The sequence below is a fragment of the Fukomys damarensis genome, unplaced genomic scaffold (genome assembly GCF_012274545.1).
Source record: "Fukomys damarensis isolate Sample0158 unplaced genomic scaffold, DMR_v1.0_HiC HiC_scaffold_30, whole genome shotgun sequence".
Taxonomy (NCBI): Eukaryota; Metazoa; Chordata; class Mammalia; order Rodentia; family Bathyergidae; genus Fukomys; species Fukomys damarensis.
In genome coordinates, this window is record NW_022900942.1 from 62,199,999 (window position 1) to 62,217,062 (window position 17,064).

The window sequence follows — 17,064 nt, forward strand, 5'->3', positions numbered from 1 at the left end:
GCCATAAAACCTTGATTCGGTTTAGATTTAACACTTTTCCTGCTAAAGCGAGACTCATCTTCATAGGTGATGTTATGGTATCACATCAAGAGGCACATACTAGTGGTCCTCGTTTTAGTACTGCCAGGACAGACCATGGAGTCTCCTTGACTAACGTAATGGTGAAGTCCCCAGCACCTGCACCTGCTGTGTAATAGTTTCATCCAGTAACGTGGTGTCCTTTTTGTATTCTGTTGGGTATGCAAAAGGATGAATTTTTCTTTTCATTCTGATTCTTTCATTCTTCCTAATTATCTGGAGTTTAAAGAAATTTTCTTTATCAACCAATCCACTTGGTTACTCTGAAAAACAGCTTTTATGGAAAAAGCAGTATAAAGGCTTAATTTCCCCTTTTTTTTTCATTGCAAGTTATCAGAGTCAGGGATTGGTGGTGTACAGTAATGCCTAGTGAGGATTATTTCTGTTTTTGTGTCCTTGCAGGTATTATATATTTCACAGGCTTCATTTTTTCAGATGTACCTTTGTGATGGGCCCTGTGTCCTTGCAATGAACCTTTTAGTCTTTGATGTAAGCTTTCTTGCTTAAAATACTCTAGTATTCCCTTCATGTGTATTTGACCCTGGATCCGGATTCAGCCACTATCACTATTTCTTGCTAATGGAGTGGTCTTAAAAGGTTCCAGTCTGAGTGTTAGGATTGCTCACTGAAACTGCTTCTTGGCTTTTTCAGTTGACAGGTAGGAGTGACTACTTCTAAAAAGCAGAAAAACTATTCATGCTGAATACTGGTACTTTGGGTTTTTAATTTAACATTTTGGGTTTTTTTTTACTTGTATTTCCCTTTTGTGTTGTTGTTTTGTTTTGTTTTTTGTTTTGGTGTTGGCACTTGAACTCAGGGCTTTGCACATACTAAGAAAGCTCATGCTGTGACACTGAACTATACCTATAGCCCCTATTGGGCGCTGGCCTGCGAGCTGGCAGGAATGCTGCCATCCTAAGCTAAGTGAAACCATTTTAGAGTTAAGGTTCTGTTTTAGTGACTAAGTTTCTGTTTCCTAAGACTGTAGTTCCTTATCTTTGTTACCCAGCCTTTATAATTGCCAAGGTTACTATTACCCATGATAGTTTATGTTTATGCCTATTTCTTCTTATCTTGCTAAGACATTTTGTGCTGCTCTGAAATTTCCAAATTTAACAACCTTCGAGTTTTTTGAGTCATCTGGTGTTTTATGACGTCCTGACTCTGTAGAAGTTTCCTAATGCTTGTCTTAGGTCAGATACGATTGTTATGTTATTATCATGTCCCCTCCTCTTAGGTTTGTGGTTTTTTGCTTTAAAAGTCTGATGCTTGCCTGCAATAAACGTCGCCTTGATCAGACTCCTGTCTTGGCGTCCTTCTTTCTCTCCTTGCCCCATCTCCGCCCGATGCTCTTTCAGGTTTGAGCACCTAAGACAGTGCTGTGCGTCGCCGGCTCGCGACAAGCTCCAACATCTTGGTTCATGATGTTAATAATTCCCTATTTGCTTTATCCCGTACTGTATTTAAATTTCAAAATAATATTGATGGTATTTCTAATAAAATTTAATTGAATTTGATTTCTTTGTCTTTAAGATATTTTTCTCTATGTAAATAGTGAAAAGTCTAAAATAATTTAAACAATTACCTTTTTCTTTTCCCCACGTAGTATTAGGGATTGAATGTAGGGCTTCATGCATGCTTTGCTACTGAACTATACCTCTAGCCCCCTTTTTAAAATTTTATTTTGAGACAGGGTCTGTTAAATTGTTTAGGATCTCCTTGAACTTGGGATCCTCCTGCCTCAGCTTCCAGAGTAGCTTGGGTTATAGGCAGGCATTGCTGCACCCACCTCTTTTTTTTTGTTTGTTTGTACTAGGGTTTGAACTCAGGCCCTTGCGCTTGGCTTGTGAGGCAGTGGAACCACTGAGCCAAATCCCTGGCCTCGCCTCCTTTTTTCTAATGTTGATAAACAGTTTGGTTTTATTTATGAATTGCCTTATTTTAATTGTTTTTTAAAAATATTTGCACTATCCAAAGTGGACAGTGAACATTAAGGAATGTTTCAGAGAAGTCATGTCATCCCTTCACTGTGTTTTCTTTCTGCTTTTTCTTCTCTTTATTAGTGTTTGGCTTATCTTACTTTTTAAAAAAATTCTAAACAATATATAATTCGTGCTCTTCTAACAGTAGATCTTAGAGATTGCTTTCTAGTAAAATGTGCTATTTTAATTTTGAAGAAAACTTTTAAGGAAAGTGGTTTTTAATGTCAAGGAGAATTCTGTCTGTTATCTGTGCCAACTAAACTTATTTACAAATAATTTAAAGTGCTAGATTTTTGAAGCTTCACAACAGTTTTAAAAAGTTTATAGTAAATAGAGATAACTGCATGTAATGCCACAGTGACTTCTTCCATTCATATTTGGTGCTCATTTTCTTAAGGCAATATTGTGTGTTTTTTTTCTTTTAAGCGTCAAGTGGAAATAAAGAAATCATTTCACATATTAGTCAACATGGAGGAAAATGGCCTTATTGGTTTAAAAAAATGGGTGAGTCGTTATTCTGAATGTTAAAAACTATCCGGGCCAGAGATGCGGCCCCATGGTAGAGTGCGTGCCTTGTGTGCTGAGGCCAGGGGCTCAATCCCCAGTGCTGCCTCCCTGCCCCTCGCCCTGGGTGTGGCCCGGGCACACCCATGCTCAGATACACGTTGCTAATTTCAGACAGTGGTATGTTGGCTTGATTTTTACCTTCTTCTTAATTTATCCAGAAAATATTCAAAAATTGGGAAATTACACTTTGAAATTACAAGTGGTATTGAATGAAAGTAATGCAGACACCTATGCGGGAAGACCATTACCATCTAAAGCTATTAAATTTTCTGTTAAAGGTAAGCAAGACAGTAATAAATGTAACTATCTGTACTAAAGGTGACATTTTAAATCAAGAGAGGAATGATAGGTCATTTAATAAAGGCTATTTGGGCAGTTGACCAACTTGATTTTTAAATGGCTTTATAAATCTTATTGATAGTCATGTTCCTTTCCTAATTTTGAAAATACTGTTTTTTCTACTTTGTATTTTTGCTGATAAAGTCTAAAGCTGTTCAGATTCTTGACCTTTTACACAACCGGTATTTGAGGATCTTTTTTTCCGGTTTCTCCAATTTTCAGTTGCATGTTTTAGTGTGAGTCTGTTAACATCAGGTGCTGTGTATCCCTTTCAGTCTGGAAGATCCTGTTATTTTCTAGGATTTTTTGTTGAATTATTTGATATTCTTTCTGTCTCTCTTTTCTAAAATATATTATGGGTTGGAGATTTAGCTCATTGGTTCCACTGCCTGTCTCGCAAGAACAAGGTCCTGAGTTCAATCCCTGGTACCCAAAAAATAAATAAAATAAAATATACTACGATGTTTGATCTCAATTAGTATACTGATTTTCTTTTTTCTGTCTCTTAGTTTTAGTTTTCTAATTTGAGATTGCTTCAATACTCTATACTTACTGGATTTTTCTTTGTTTGGGGGGGGTTGTTTTTTTTTGTTTTTTTTTTTTGAGACAGGGTCTCACTATGTAGTTGAGACCGACCCGGAACTCACTATGTAGCCCAGGCTGGTCTTGAACTTGAGCGATCCTCCTACCTCAGCCTCCAGAGTGCTGGGATTACAGGCGTGCGCCACCACGCCTGGCTTTTTTTTAGTTTCTATAATTGCTTTTTTACTGTCTGGTTATTCCCTCTTTAAAGCATTCTCTTCCTACCTCATAGATTTAGGGTCTTCTTTGGATAGTAGTAATAATGTGGTTTGTCTTGATCTTCTCGCTTTGTCTTCCTCACGTGCCTTTGTCCATTTGCCCTAAGTGCCTCGTGTTAGTCTCGCACATGACTGACCTTTGGTCACTGCAAGACTAGAACACCTGAAAGTACTGTTTCACAGTGGGACCTTGTGTCACGAGGGCTCCTGTCTGGCTGTGCCAATTCCTGAGGGTGGAGCCTCGTGGTGTCGAGTGGTGACCTCACTGCCTGCTCTGGGAGTGAGGAGGTCTGGCCTGTAAGACAGTCTTTCCATTCACCTTCTTGTCAGTGAACTGAGTTCCATGGTGGCGTGTACCTTCTTCCCGCGGCCGACCCTTTTCTTTCCTCAGAGGATGAACCTGCCTTCGCTGGGGATGGAGAAGACATTTGCCTTCGCCTACACATCGAGGGCTGGGGATTTAGAGAACTGTTTCTTAAACCGACTCCCACCCAGTCTTCTACGTTGCTGGTTTCACTACAGCTGAGGCACCTGTTCCTGAGACTTTTGAGGACCCCAGGGGCTCTGTGCAACGTATTTTAGTATGGATTTGCTGTAGTTTAAACAGTTTTCTCTTGATGAGCCCTTTAGATTTTCAATTTTTTGGATATAGAAATTATGCTGCTTGTGCCATAATTTCTCTGGGGTGAATACCAAGAATTCTCAAAAGGCTGTTCCAGTGCTACTCCCACCCACAAGCAATGAAAATTTGTTTCACATTAACCAAAGTATATGTTTATTTATCCAAAGTGGCAGACGATCTCTGTAATTTCTGTGTGGTGTACCTGCTCTGAGCACTTATTAGCAATCGTATGCCATCCAAAAGCTTGTTCGTTTACAGTCCCCCCCTTCCGGTACCAGGCTTGAGCTACATCCCTGGCCCTGCAGTGCCCATTTTAATACTTCAGAAAAAGGCTTTAGTTTTCAAATTTAAGTTTGAATCTCAGCCACCTAAAAGCTTATTAAAACAGCCTCCTGGACCTTAGCGCTAGAGTTCCAGATCCAGCGTGTTTCGAGGGTAGGCTCTATAATTTGCCTTTCTAACGAGTTCCGGACTGCTATTTTTGGCGACCACATTTTAGGAAGAGCTGGTTTGGAGTTGGGTTGTAGCTTAGTGTGGACCATACAGGTAGAACTTAGTGTGTGTGAGGCTGCGGGGGTGGGGGGAGCGGCGGTAAGAGCGCTGGTGTATTGCTTCTCAATGTGTGAATTTTAATTCTTTGTTGCATAGGTTGCAAGTCTTTTGTCATATGCAGCTTCCCTTCTAAACTCATCAGATCATCTTATTACTATTCTGTTTTATCTCAGAAAGCCTTTCTCATAAGATTGTAAACATTCTTCATTGTATTCTGATAATTTCGCAATTTAGAATATCTATTTTTACCTCTAGAATCTTAGTTTTGTATACGGTATGAGATGGAGTTCTGATATACTTTGCTGGGTGTAGTGGCCTATACCTATAATCCCAACACTCGAGGAGGCTGAGGCAGGAGGGTTACAAGTTCCAGACCAGACAGGACAACTTACTGAATTAGTGAATGAGACCCTATCTCAAAATAAAAATGACAAAGGGCTAGAGATGTAGCTTAGTGCAAAGGCCCGTAGTTCTATCCCAAGTACCACAAGAAAAAAAAGTCCTAATTGTTTTCCCCTGTGGATTGTTGGTAATAGTTAAATTTTTGCACAGATTTAAAATGCCATCTTTATCCATGGTCTGTAATTTCCCTTACATGAATGAGTCTGTTTCTAACCTTCAGTGAATTTGATGACCAGTGAATTCGCTTTTCATTTGTATTTTTGTTTTTGTAAGAGGGCAAGCCAGAGAAATTTTCCTTCGGACTTATGGACCCTGCTTTTCGAGTTGGTGTCCCATTCAGTATCCCTCTGGAGTTTCAGGATGAATTTGGTCACCCTAGCCAGCTAGCAACGGACATTCAGCCAGTTCTTGAAGCAAGGTAAATATCCACGTGTGATTGTCTTTTCACGTTTGCCAAGTATTCCTTCTGTTGTTAAGTTCAGATTATTTACGTGAGGTTGGCTTCAGTTTTGTCATTTAAAATATGCAGTTAATTTTATGATGATCTTGGGATTTATTTGATCCAAGCTGTCGTCTGTGACTGCAATGTCGTATGTCAGTTGTTTCTCTGAAGTTTGTCATTTGACTAAATCAACTGTCGAGGCCCTTTAGGTGGTTAGGTTTTTCTACCCTTCCTTCTGTGCTTATGAGATGTTGTTTCCGGGCAGTTCTGTCAGTTGTTGTTTACTTAGAAGCCCTGGCCATTTAAACGTAATAGTGTTGTAACATATTTTGGTGTTTTTAAAACTATAAGCACGACACAAGCACAGATTCAAATTCCATATTTTTGTTTCAAAAGTATTTTATTATATGTGCTAACTTGTTTCATTTATACTACTGATCTATCTTGGTTCATTGAAAAGAAAGTTTTGTGTCATCATCTGTTTGTTTCTGTGTAAGAATCTTTTTAGTCTGTGTCTTGTATTCTGAATAACTACTTTGAAGATGATGATACAGTGTGTTAACTTGTTATTCTAATTATTTTGTTAGGAAATTTTGTTTTGTTTTTTCATAAAGTAAAAAGAAAAAAAACATAAGCAATGACGTTTTTACCTTCCATAGCAATTTGAGTCCTTTCTTGAAATTTGCTTTTGGTTAGAATCCTTAAAATGATACGATTGTCTGTATTAAGAAATAGTTTTTGAGAAACTTAATAGCATGTCCACTGGTGTTAAGGATGTTCATTACTTACCATTACCCTCTTTTGATATGCTTAGGAAGAAATTATTGATATGTCTTAAGAGAGTGAGTTCTGTTTCTTCTTCTACACAGTTATTCCTAAATATTAAATATATCTTTTGCATCAGTTGCCAAATTTGTCTTTATTTGCACACACACCTCCCATGCTCCACCCTCACACCCTTGTGGTGCCAGGGCGGAATCCAGGGCCTTGGGTGTGTGAAACAAGACGAGAGACTCACTGTGCTGCATCCCAGCCCAGGCCCACTTTATGTGTCCCTCCTTATGTCGTGTCTGTGTATAGCTGTGCCTTGTGGAAGAATTATCTATTCTTTCAGTCACTGGGATATATATTCTAGGCACTTGGTAATTGGAGATAACAGTTGTAAATAAGGATATTTGCCTTCTCGACACTTTCAGACAAGTGAGGCAGATTGTGCTGTGTTGAGAGCATACTGTGGTTAAATTCCTAAAAAGCAATATATAGTTGTAAAAAATTCAAAATTAATTTTTTATAGTTTTAATTTCCTTGAAATTGCATACGTGTCTTTTTTTATTGAGACCAGGGCCCTTGCATTGAACTGCATCCACAGTTCTTTATTTATTTTTTATGTGAGACAATGTCTTGCTAAATTGCTAAGCTACCCAGGCTGGGCTTGAATTTGTGACCCTGCTTCCTCCGGCCTCCCACAGTACTGGGATTACAAGTGGGCGCCATTGCCATAGCTTGACTAGAGCAGTCTTGCAGGGAGGGGGCCAGAATCTTGTCAGTTTCTTTAGGTCTTTTCTCAGGCAGGGTAGTTTCCTCAAAGAAGAATCTTGAGACTTTTTAATTTTTTTTATTATTTATTTATTTGTTTATTTATTTATTTTGGTTTTTTGATTTTTTGAGAGGGTCTCACTATGTAGTTGAGACTGACCTGGAACTCACTATGTAGCCCAGGCTGGTCTCAGCTCACAGTGACCCTCCTGCTTCAGCCTCCTGAGTGCTGGGATTACAGGCATGCGCCACCACGCCCGGCTTGAGATTTATTTTTCTAGAGGGGCAGCATTTGGCCCAAGGCAGTCAGGACTGGGCTGGAGTGGGAATAGGGGACTAGGAGTCCTCAGCACCGTGTGCCTTTGTTGTGATTACCCCTCCTGTTCGCTTTGGTCTTTCGCCCTCTCCTTCAGTATACCTATGGCCGCTGTTGCACAGGTCTTCTGTTTCCACCTTGGCAGTGAATACTCATCCAGTCATCTGCCAGAGGGAGAGTGGGAGATCTGAGATCTAAGCTCTCTTCACACTCTTCGGCCTCTCTCTTTTGCTCGTACTTCTAGGGGCTCCTGGTTCTATCGCCACCCACTCCTGACTGGTTCCTGGGAATTCCGTGGTAGATTGGCTCCCAGCTTTTATTGGTATTTTTAGCCTGCAGCTTTATTGGAATGGCTGATCTCTTGCCTGTCTACCCTATTTTCTTTCAGATGTTTTGTTGTCCCTGTCCTGTGCTTCCTTTTCATCTCTTCCTTAACTCTGCTTTTAAAAGTAAAGAAATCTTATGCTTTCATGTTGTTATCAGGAAGCTGGGTCTCAGTCGCTCCTCCACCTTTTGGCCAAGGTAAATCTTAGGAAGCTGGATCCTGACACCAAGGAGCCAGCCCCATGCCCCTTGGGCTTCGATCTTGTGTGCCTTTTATGAAAGATTTCACCTTAGGTGGTTGAGGTGAAGAAGTATGGAGTTTATTGTGCAACAGGTATATAGAGAATCTGCACTTTTAAGCAAGAAGGTGGGCAGTGTCCCAAAGACATCTGCCCCGAGTGGAGGTTTGGTTATCTTTGTGAACAGGAGAATCATTCCTGGGGTCAAGGAACTATGATGATTACCTTGCTTTATTTACACAGTCGATCTGCTGGTTGGCTTTTTTCTTAGGGGTTTCTTTGGAATATGTCTTGTTCTGAAGTGGTCAGTGTTCTGTCAGGGACCTTAGTCATAGGAGAGGGAAAAGGGATGAAGAAAGAAAGGAAGATGTGTTACGTGCCCGTACCAGTGCCATACAGGGAGCGCAAACATTATGTATTGCAGACATGTACTAATAAAATTTTTTTTAAGAAGGATGTTTTAAAAAGTAAGAATATTCCCTTTTTTCAAACAAGGAGTATTAGTTTGTTAAACAAAAATTATAGGAAGTTATCATTTTGGACTAGGCGTCTGCCAGAGGTCCCAACAGACCGGGCTGAAAATCAGAATGGAGTCACCTACACAAAAATTCAGTCCCTATGATGAAGCTTAGCTGTTTGTCTGAACTTCTGAGGCACCTTCAATTGGCATGATAGTGTGTGACTTAAGACCTCTGTCTTAAGTCTTTACATACAAGAAATAACACAAAATAATCTGATATTAGCTGATCAGTTATTTTCCAATTTTTCTATCTCCTTGTCTTTACCTTATAAGAAACTTTTAAATTATAAATCTGTTTTTCTTTTGTTTTTGTTTCTCCATCAGCCCTTTTCTAGGATTAGGGATTTAGTTCAATGGTACCACACTGCCTGCCTCGCAAGCTCAAGGACCCAAATTCAATCCCTGGTACCAAAAAATTAAGACCCTTTTCTTAATATAAAACCAGCCCCCTGGCCTGTTCTGGTCACTTGGGCACTATTGGAATGAAATAGAAATGAAGTATTACCAAATTCTTGAATCAAAAATAAAGCCAGTTGAATCTTTAAATTGATGTAATTTTAAATAAATTTTATGATTTATTTAGAAAATACCTGTTAACACGTGACTTCTATTCTTCTGAAAAATTAGGCTTTCTCCTTCATCATGGTGTATTTTTTTACTTTTTTCTCTTTCCTTACCTTAGTAAAATGTTCCTCATAAAGATCTCTACATGTGTCAAATTTCATTTACCCACAGACTAGATTAGGGGATCTTAGTATATATTCTGTCCAGTTTATACCACCACAGTAATGTCTTTGATTATTTGTATTTTTTCTAAAATCGCCATTCAATTTAATTGGTATCAAAATTTCTGTAAAATCCCACTGAAAGATTAGAAAGAATCCATAGCAAAGCCTGAGTACACCCTTAAACTTGGCCTATTTGAGTATTTCTTTTTCTTGGACCTGTATACATGTCTATTATTTGGGTTATTTCTTGCATTATAGTTTTACTAATTCAATTTGTGAAGTTTTTAATTTTTCAGTAATATGTTGTATCATTTTAATTGTTATCCTTTGGTATCACTTATCAGTACTTACTGAACGAATTTTCCCTAAAAGAAATTTGTGGGAATTTGTTTCTATTTTTTTTCTATTTAGAAAAAGTTATTTTATTAGAAAAATGAATTAAATATGCCTATGGAACCTTTGCAGCTTATTTTTTAGGTATGTTGGGAAAGTTTAAAAATAACTTATTTTAGGGCCTGGGATTTAGTTCAGTGGTTCTGCCGCCTGCCTTGCAAGCTCAAGGACCCAAGTTCGAGCCCCAGTACCAAAAAAAAAAAATTAAAAAGTAATTTATTTTTTCCAGTGGTTTATCTTTACATTATGAAGAAATAACCAGAGGACCGAATTGTGTAATTCGAGGTGTTACAGCTAAGGGCCCTGTGAACTCTTGTCAAGGCAAGGTAAGCACTGGACATAGATATTAATAAGTCCTATTACTTGTTTCTTACATGGTAAAAATGAAGTTGGAAATTTAAAATTAAATGACCTGTTTTTATAAACAAGATGACAATACTGAGCTGTAGGAATTAATCCTCATCATGTCACTTGTTGCATGGATAAGAAAAATTGGCACTTTCATTACTGTTTTTGTTGTTGTTTTTGGTTTGGTTTGGTTTTCATTTTGCTTGAACTCTCCACCTCCGTCCCTTTTTGAGATAGGATCTCACTAATCCTGGTCTCCAACTTGTGATTCTCCTGCCTCAGTCTCCACAGCACTGCGATTACAGGCTTGTGCCACCTCACATAGCTACTACAGTTGCTTAAACATTTATGAATTAAATGCTTTTCAGCTCCTTCCCTTTATTCAAAGCCTTTTGTGTGTGTGTGTGGGTGTGTGGGTGTGGTACCGGTGATTGAACTCAGGCCCTTGTGCTTGCCAGGCAGGCGCGGTGCCACTGAGCTACATTCCCGGCCCTTGATTCTGTTAATTATTCAGAAGTGTGCATCTAAATTTGGAGAGACTGTTGTCTATAAGGAAGCAGCACACATCCCATTATCCTATATAACTGATGATTTTATCAAATATAAAGTTGGTGAGTAGATTTAAATAATGATATGAAAAAGCAAAATAGATTGCAGTTGAGATGCTAAACTACTTAGGTATGTATTTTGGCTTGGTTTTAATTTTTACTATTTTTTTCAACAGAATTTTAACCTGAAGGTGATTCTGCCGGGTTTAAAAGAGGATTCACAAATTCTAAAAATTAGATTACTACCAGGTAATGTTATTTTAAGAAATATTCCAAATACTTAACTTGTAAACAATATTTTTATAATAAATTATGTCATAATGGTAATAAAAGTTTGAGGGTTGGGATGGTAAATGGTATGAGTTTTGAAAATACATTTGTAGTTTCAAACATAGCATGGACAGAATTGGCCAGTTTTTAAAATGGAAAAGATTTAGGAATGTATTAGTGATGTTCTAAAAATTTTAGGAGAAAATTTTTGGGTACTGACACATACTGGGAGCTGTTTTCCTGGTGGGGTATACATACTAGGTTTTTATTAGAACTGGGTCCGTCCTTTGCTTTTGTTGATACAACTGTTTCATATTTTAAAGAATAAAAGTTTGTGGTTTCATTTATATTCACTTGATAACTACAGCTTTAACTTGAGAAAATGAAGTTGCACTGAAGTTACATGGGGTGGGAAGTGCTGGCTCCTTTGAGAAGCCGTCTTTGTAGAGATTCGGAGCGCGTGTGGAGTCGGCCCCTTGGCTTCCGTCTAGGTGGCTGTGCCTCAGTTTCTTCACATGTGTAGGGAAGGAGCATCTGCTGTGGCCAGGCTCTAATGACGGGTGTGCAGGTGCTCCTAGCGCTGTGTGCCACCACGCATGCGCTGCCATCTACATAGACGGGTCCGGTGCAGTGCGGGAGCTGCTGCTGCCAGGCGGGAAGTCAGCTCTGACTCCCACACCTGGTCTTCTCTTCCCATTCCCGGGAGACCTTCCGTACTGGTTTTCAGCCAAACGAAATGTATTAGCTGCTTACACAAATTCAAGTTGTTTGTGGTCTCCCGTAAGCGTGCATTGGCAGTTAGAAATTTGTGCATTGATAGAGGTATAAGAAAAAATTATTTCATTTTAGGGTTAAGTAGTAAAATTCATAGAAACTAAACATTTACCTCTTTTTTATTTGAGGGTAAAAATGGTGAAGTAAGAAATAGCATATCATAGTGATAAAAGTCAAGGAGTTTCAAATTACAAACCAAGATTTAAGTCTGTGTCTATCACTTGTGGCCTACACAAAATACTTAAATTTACTGCAGGCAACTTTAATTTCTAGATTGATTATATAAAGTTTTTTCACGTATAAAATGGAGATAATAGGGCTGCTATGGTTCTGTTGACTGCCTCGAAAGCTCAAGGTCCCAAGTTTGATCCCCCAGTACCAAGAAACACAACAAAATCATAAATAAATAAATTAATAAATTAATTAATAAATTAATTAATAAATAAAATTGAGATAATAATAATAATAATAATATACTACTTTCTTCATTGAGATTATTGTGAGATTTGCAGTGAGACTAGTGTCTCATTTAAACTAAACTGTGTGCCATTATAGTATTAACTAATATTACAAAGTAAAATAAGTGTTTCCAGTAACTGTTTTTATAAACTTATGTTACCAATACTTACATAAATTGAATTATAAAATATTAGTGATTGTGGAGTCAAGGTCAACTTACTGCAGAAGCATAAGCCCTTTTGATTCATCTTACATAAACTTGTCTATGGCACCAGAGGCAGTGCGTCGTGGAATGATCATTGGGAGGAGTGGATCCAGCCATGTTGTTACTTACACTAAAGAAGTTAGTCCTTACCAGTTACAGCTGGTAAATAAAGAGTTTCATACATTATTCTTAAATTCCCCCCCCTTTTTATCATTACTTTTAGCAGGGATGGGGAGAGTTGAGACAGGGTCTTGCTGTATTATCCAGGTTGGTCTAGAACTCTCTATAGAGCCCAGGCTGGCCTTGAACTTGCTGCTTTCTTCCTGCCTCAGCCTCCTGAGTGCTGGAATTACATATAGGTGTGCACAGCCATGCCTGGATTTCCCCAGGATCTTTTTTAAAATTTCCAATGTTGAAGTGATTTCTAGAATGATTTGTCACTACAAATAATGTCTTAGTGTGGCGCATAAAACAGCCTAGACTGTCAGTGCTCTACTGTACAGTTGAGATAGCTCCCAGCGCCATAGAATCTGTTCATTTGGGGGATTGAAAATCAAGTGTGGGCATTGCTTAGTTTTTTTCTTGGCATTTTTCATAAAATAATCTTTTTTGGTATTTCATTACTTCAGTCTCTGAAACCTAAATGTGTATTTCATTATGTAATATCCTGACAGGTCCCCCTCGTCGATTGAAAGTGAAACCTGATTCGGAAATTTTAGTTATAGAAAATGGAACAGCTTTCCCATTTCAGGTGGAGGTTCTAGACGAATCAGATAACGTAACAGTGCAGCCAAAATTGATTGTTCACTGCAAGGTAAGCTTACTGGGATGTGAGCACCTAGACTTTGAGTCCTGTGATAGTAAAAGCATTGGCTGTATCTTCGTTACTTCATTAAATAACCATTAAAGAATTCATAGTAAGCCTTATGTGTAAATCTTTAATGATTATTCCATGGAAACGTTTATGAGGTCTCTCCTTGCCAGTACTGTTTCAGTATCCCTCAGCCAATAAATATGTCAGTTTTTTCCAGTTTCGTACATTTATGGATGAAGGTTTCCTGCCTTGTCTTCCCCTCCATTTTATTTATTTAAGTATCAGAAATTGAACTCAGGACCTTGTGTTTGCAAGGCAGGAGGCGGCACCACTGAGCCAAACCCCCGGCCCTTCCCCCTCATTTTAAATGAGATATTTTACTTATAAATTGAATGTTAAGAGGCTGGGGATTTAACTCAGTGGTGCCGCCACCTGCCTCGCAGGCACAAGGTCCTAAGTTTGATTGCTGGTACCAAAAATATAAAAATATAAATTAAAAAATAGAATGTTAAGAAATACTTTTTAGGGCCGGGGATTTAGTTCAGGGGTATTGCACCTGCCTCGCAAGTGCAAGGTCCTGAGTTCAATCCCCAGTACCAAAAAAAAAAAACAAAAAAAAACACCAATACCTTTCAGCCTTGGCAATGTGTGGATAAATGAAAGTGAGTAAAAAGACCTTGAAAGAAAACAAAAAACTTAATTAAGTTAAAAAAAACAAAACTGTAGTGGTCAAGAGAGTTGATTTTCCTTCTAAAACAAATTTCATTTAGCTTTATAGAAAATTTTTCTTCAGAAATTCTCTGAAATTCTGGGTTCTAGTTAGAATTTTTCAGTTTACAGCCTAAAATAGTAGCTGTAATAAAATATTTGAAAATGTGAACAATGAATTGAGCGATTGGTTACATTTGACTCCATTTTCTGTCATGTTTATCTGCCCTTTAGTTCCTAGGTGCCCCCAACCTTCCAGTGTATGTCGTAGACTGCAGCAGTTCGGGAACCAGTATTTTAACGGGATCTGCAATTCAAGTCCAGAATATTAAAAAAGACCAGAGCCTTAAAGCAAGAATTGAAATACCTGTAAGTTGTACTGTTACTCACTGACACTGTAGTCTTTAATAGCTTTTAACAGCATCGTGATATTTTATGCCAAGTTCTTTGAGTTTAAAAATGAGAGAAAAAAGAGAAAGAGAGAAAAAGAGAAAAAGCAGCACATAGAGGCATAAGGACTAATTTACCATTTTGTGTCAAATAGTAACTTTCTCTATCAAACCTTTTGCAACATCTACAGCAATTAATAATCCTCTAAAAAATGTTTCCTAATACTAAAATGCACTATGTTCTTTTGATTTTCATTTTTCCTGTTTGTTTTTTACAAAGTTTGGTAAATATTCCCACTTTAACTACCACCGAAGGACATAGGAGCCTTTAATTCACCTGTGTACTTTTAGATAGTTTTTAGTATTTGTGTGTAAAGCAATTTCTTTATATTTTATTGGAACTGAATCGTGGCTGATGGTGAGGCCGACATGGCAGTCAGTGTGTGCGGTCAGTCTCTAAGATCGCTGGAAGGGGTAATAGATATGTAGGCAAAACACTGCAATGCGGTTTCTTAGTAATTGATATGTGGTGGATATGCTAATCAGCTGATTAATTCATACTTATCTATTCATTGCACACCAATTATCAGTCTATCTTGAGCCTCAGAGAGGCTAAAGATGGCTTTTACTTCCTTAAGATGCAGTGATTTGTCTTTATTCTAACCTTTCAACCTCCTCCTATTTGAGAAAATAGTTATAATGCACTTCCGTTTTTGCAAGAATATTGGCAGAATTTTTGAGAATTACTGTATAAGAATCACTTATAAAAGGTCAGAAGGCACAGAAGTTGAAATTAGGAAGGCATCTGGATTTTGAGGCAAGGTTAACAGGCAGGCCTGATGTAAACCACACAGAGCTTCAGTAGGCAGGAGACTTCAGGACACAGGGCAGCTGAAACCAACACCACGGTGTAACTTGCACCACACAGCAATGAAATCTTACCCCAAAGTAATAATAACTGAGTTTAAGGAATCCAGCAAATAAGATGTTTCTAATTCTGTCGTGCAGGAATTTCAGTATGTCGTCTGTAGAGTGAATAGGTGTCCATGAGAATGGCTGCCACTCCATGAGGAGGGAGATAAAGTAAGATTGTAAAGTATAAGGTTAGGCTTAGTTTAAATTTAGCGTATGCTACAGAATGCGCTGTATATTACTAGGTGATGAAATAGTGTAATATTTCAATTTTATCTTCCTAAATTCTGTTTTAATTTTCAGTACTAAGGCTCGAACCCAGGATCTTTAACTGAGCTACATCCCAGCCCTTCTTATTTTATACATTGAGACGCCCTCACCTTGAAGTTGTGGTCCCCCTATCTCAGCTTTTCAGATAGCTGGGGTTAAAGGCGTGAACCACTTCACCAGGCCCCGAATCAAGTTCTGTAGTATGATCCAGCCCTTCCTCACTGTTCTATGGAATGCTGCTGTGCCAGTCACAATCATAAATTTCTAAGTAGTTCAGCTCAGCCTTCGGGGCATTTAGAGCCCTTTTCTGGCTGTAAGCAGTTGTCTCAGAATGTGCCAGTGTAGAAAGCGGGGAAAGCTTCAGTGTTAACCCATTGTGGTTAAGTGGGACATTGTTTGGCAAGTGTTTTTCTCCAGTTTTATGGATAGTTACTAATTTCTTACATGCTGTTCTCAAACGGTTCTTCCTGCTGCTGTTCACAAGTCTGTGGCATTAAAATTTCCTGTTTGTAGTACTTATAAATCAAATTATAAATAAAGGGAAAGGATTCCTTTTAGTCCAAACATACTTTTTGTTAATCTTAAGAATGTGTCCAATATCTTTATAATCTGATGATATAAAGCACCGTTATCAACAGTAGATGCCCTCTTGGTGATAAGACCTGAAGTGCAGCAGTGTACACAGGGATTTCCGTAGTGCTGGACCTGAAACCCTCAGCAGTGTAGTGGATCCACCATTACATTGTTGCTGAAGTTGTTAGTACAGCTGTCACTCAGTGAGCATTTGCTTCCCTCTCTTACTAGAGCTGTAAAGATGTGTCGCCCGTGGAAAAGACGATCAAGTTGCTTCCCAGCAGCCATGTTGCACGACTGCAGATATTCAGTGTAGAGGGACAGAAGGCGATCCAGATCAAACATCAAGATGAGGTTAACTGGGTAGCAGGCGATATTATGCGTAATCTTATTTTTCAAATGTATGATGAAGGAGAAAGAGAAATCAATATAACATCAACTTTAGCAGAAAAAATTAAAGTAAGTATCTCAAATAAATTGGTTAATTGTAAGAATTTTTTTGTTTTATAGGACTCTGACCAAGAAGTGTTTTGAGTAGCCTCTAAGAAGAATCTTGCCAAGGAAAAATAGTATTATTTAAAATTCTGAGCTAAGAAAAACTTTCTGTCTACGAGATGGAGATGTGTTTTCACCTGTGACAAACTTGTACTTAGAGAAATGATTTTTTTTTAAAAAAATGATTTTGCTTTGTTAAATTGTTTGAGGCTTTAGAATTTTATTTGTATACTTCCTGACTGATATATTTCTGTAGTCACCGTCACGATTGCCACATTACCAACCAACCTACTCCTGGCTGTTCTCACATCGCTCCGCAGATGAGGGACTAAAAGCAAGTGATGATACAGAGCTGTTAACTCCAGAGCCCTGATGCGGCCATTCGAGTTGCTGTGCCACTCTCTCAAAGCTCAGTGTCCCTTAGGGAAGTTTTGTGGGTGCTCATCAGCCAGCTGTGAT

The 17,064-nt window shown here is 38.3% G+C and overlaps 1 protein-coding gene across 1 annotated transcript in view; it reads left to right on the forward strand.

The window, feature by feature from the left end:
* Smchd1 (structural maintenance of chromosomes flexible hinge domain containing 1) overlaps positions 1-17,064 on the forward strand; it is a 103,911-nt gene that overhangs the window by 36,234 nt on the left and 50,613 nt on the right. The window contains exons 19-26 of the mRNA XM_033757417.1: positions 2,487-2,564; positions 2,786-2,905; positions 5,616-5,760; positions 10,070-10,166; positions 10,913-10,985; positions 13,119-13,258; positions 14,201-14,335; positions 16,342-16,569. Of these exons, the coding sequence (XP_033613308.1) occupies positions 2,487-2,564; positions 2,786-2,905; positions 5,616-5,760; positions 10,070-10,166; positions 10,913-10,985; positions 13,119-13,258; positions 14,201-14,335; positions 16,342-16,569 (1,016 nt within the window). The remainder of the gene's footprint in view (positions 1-2,486; positions 2,565-2,785; positions 2,906-5,615; positions 5,761-10,069; positions 10,167-10,912; positions 10,986-13,118; positions 13,259-14,200; positions 14,336-16,341; positions 16,570-17,064) is intronic.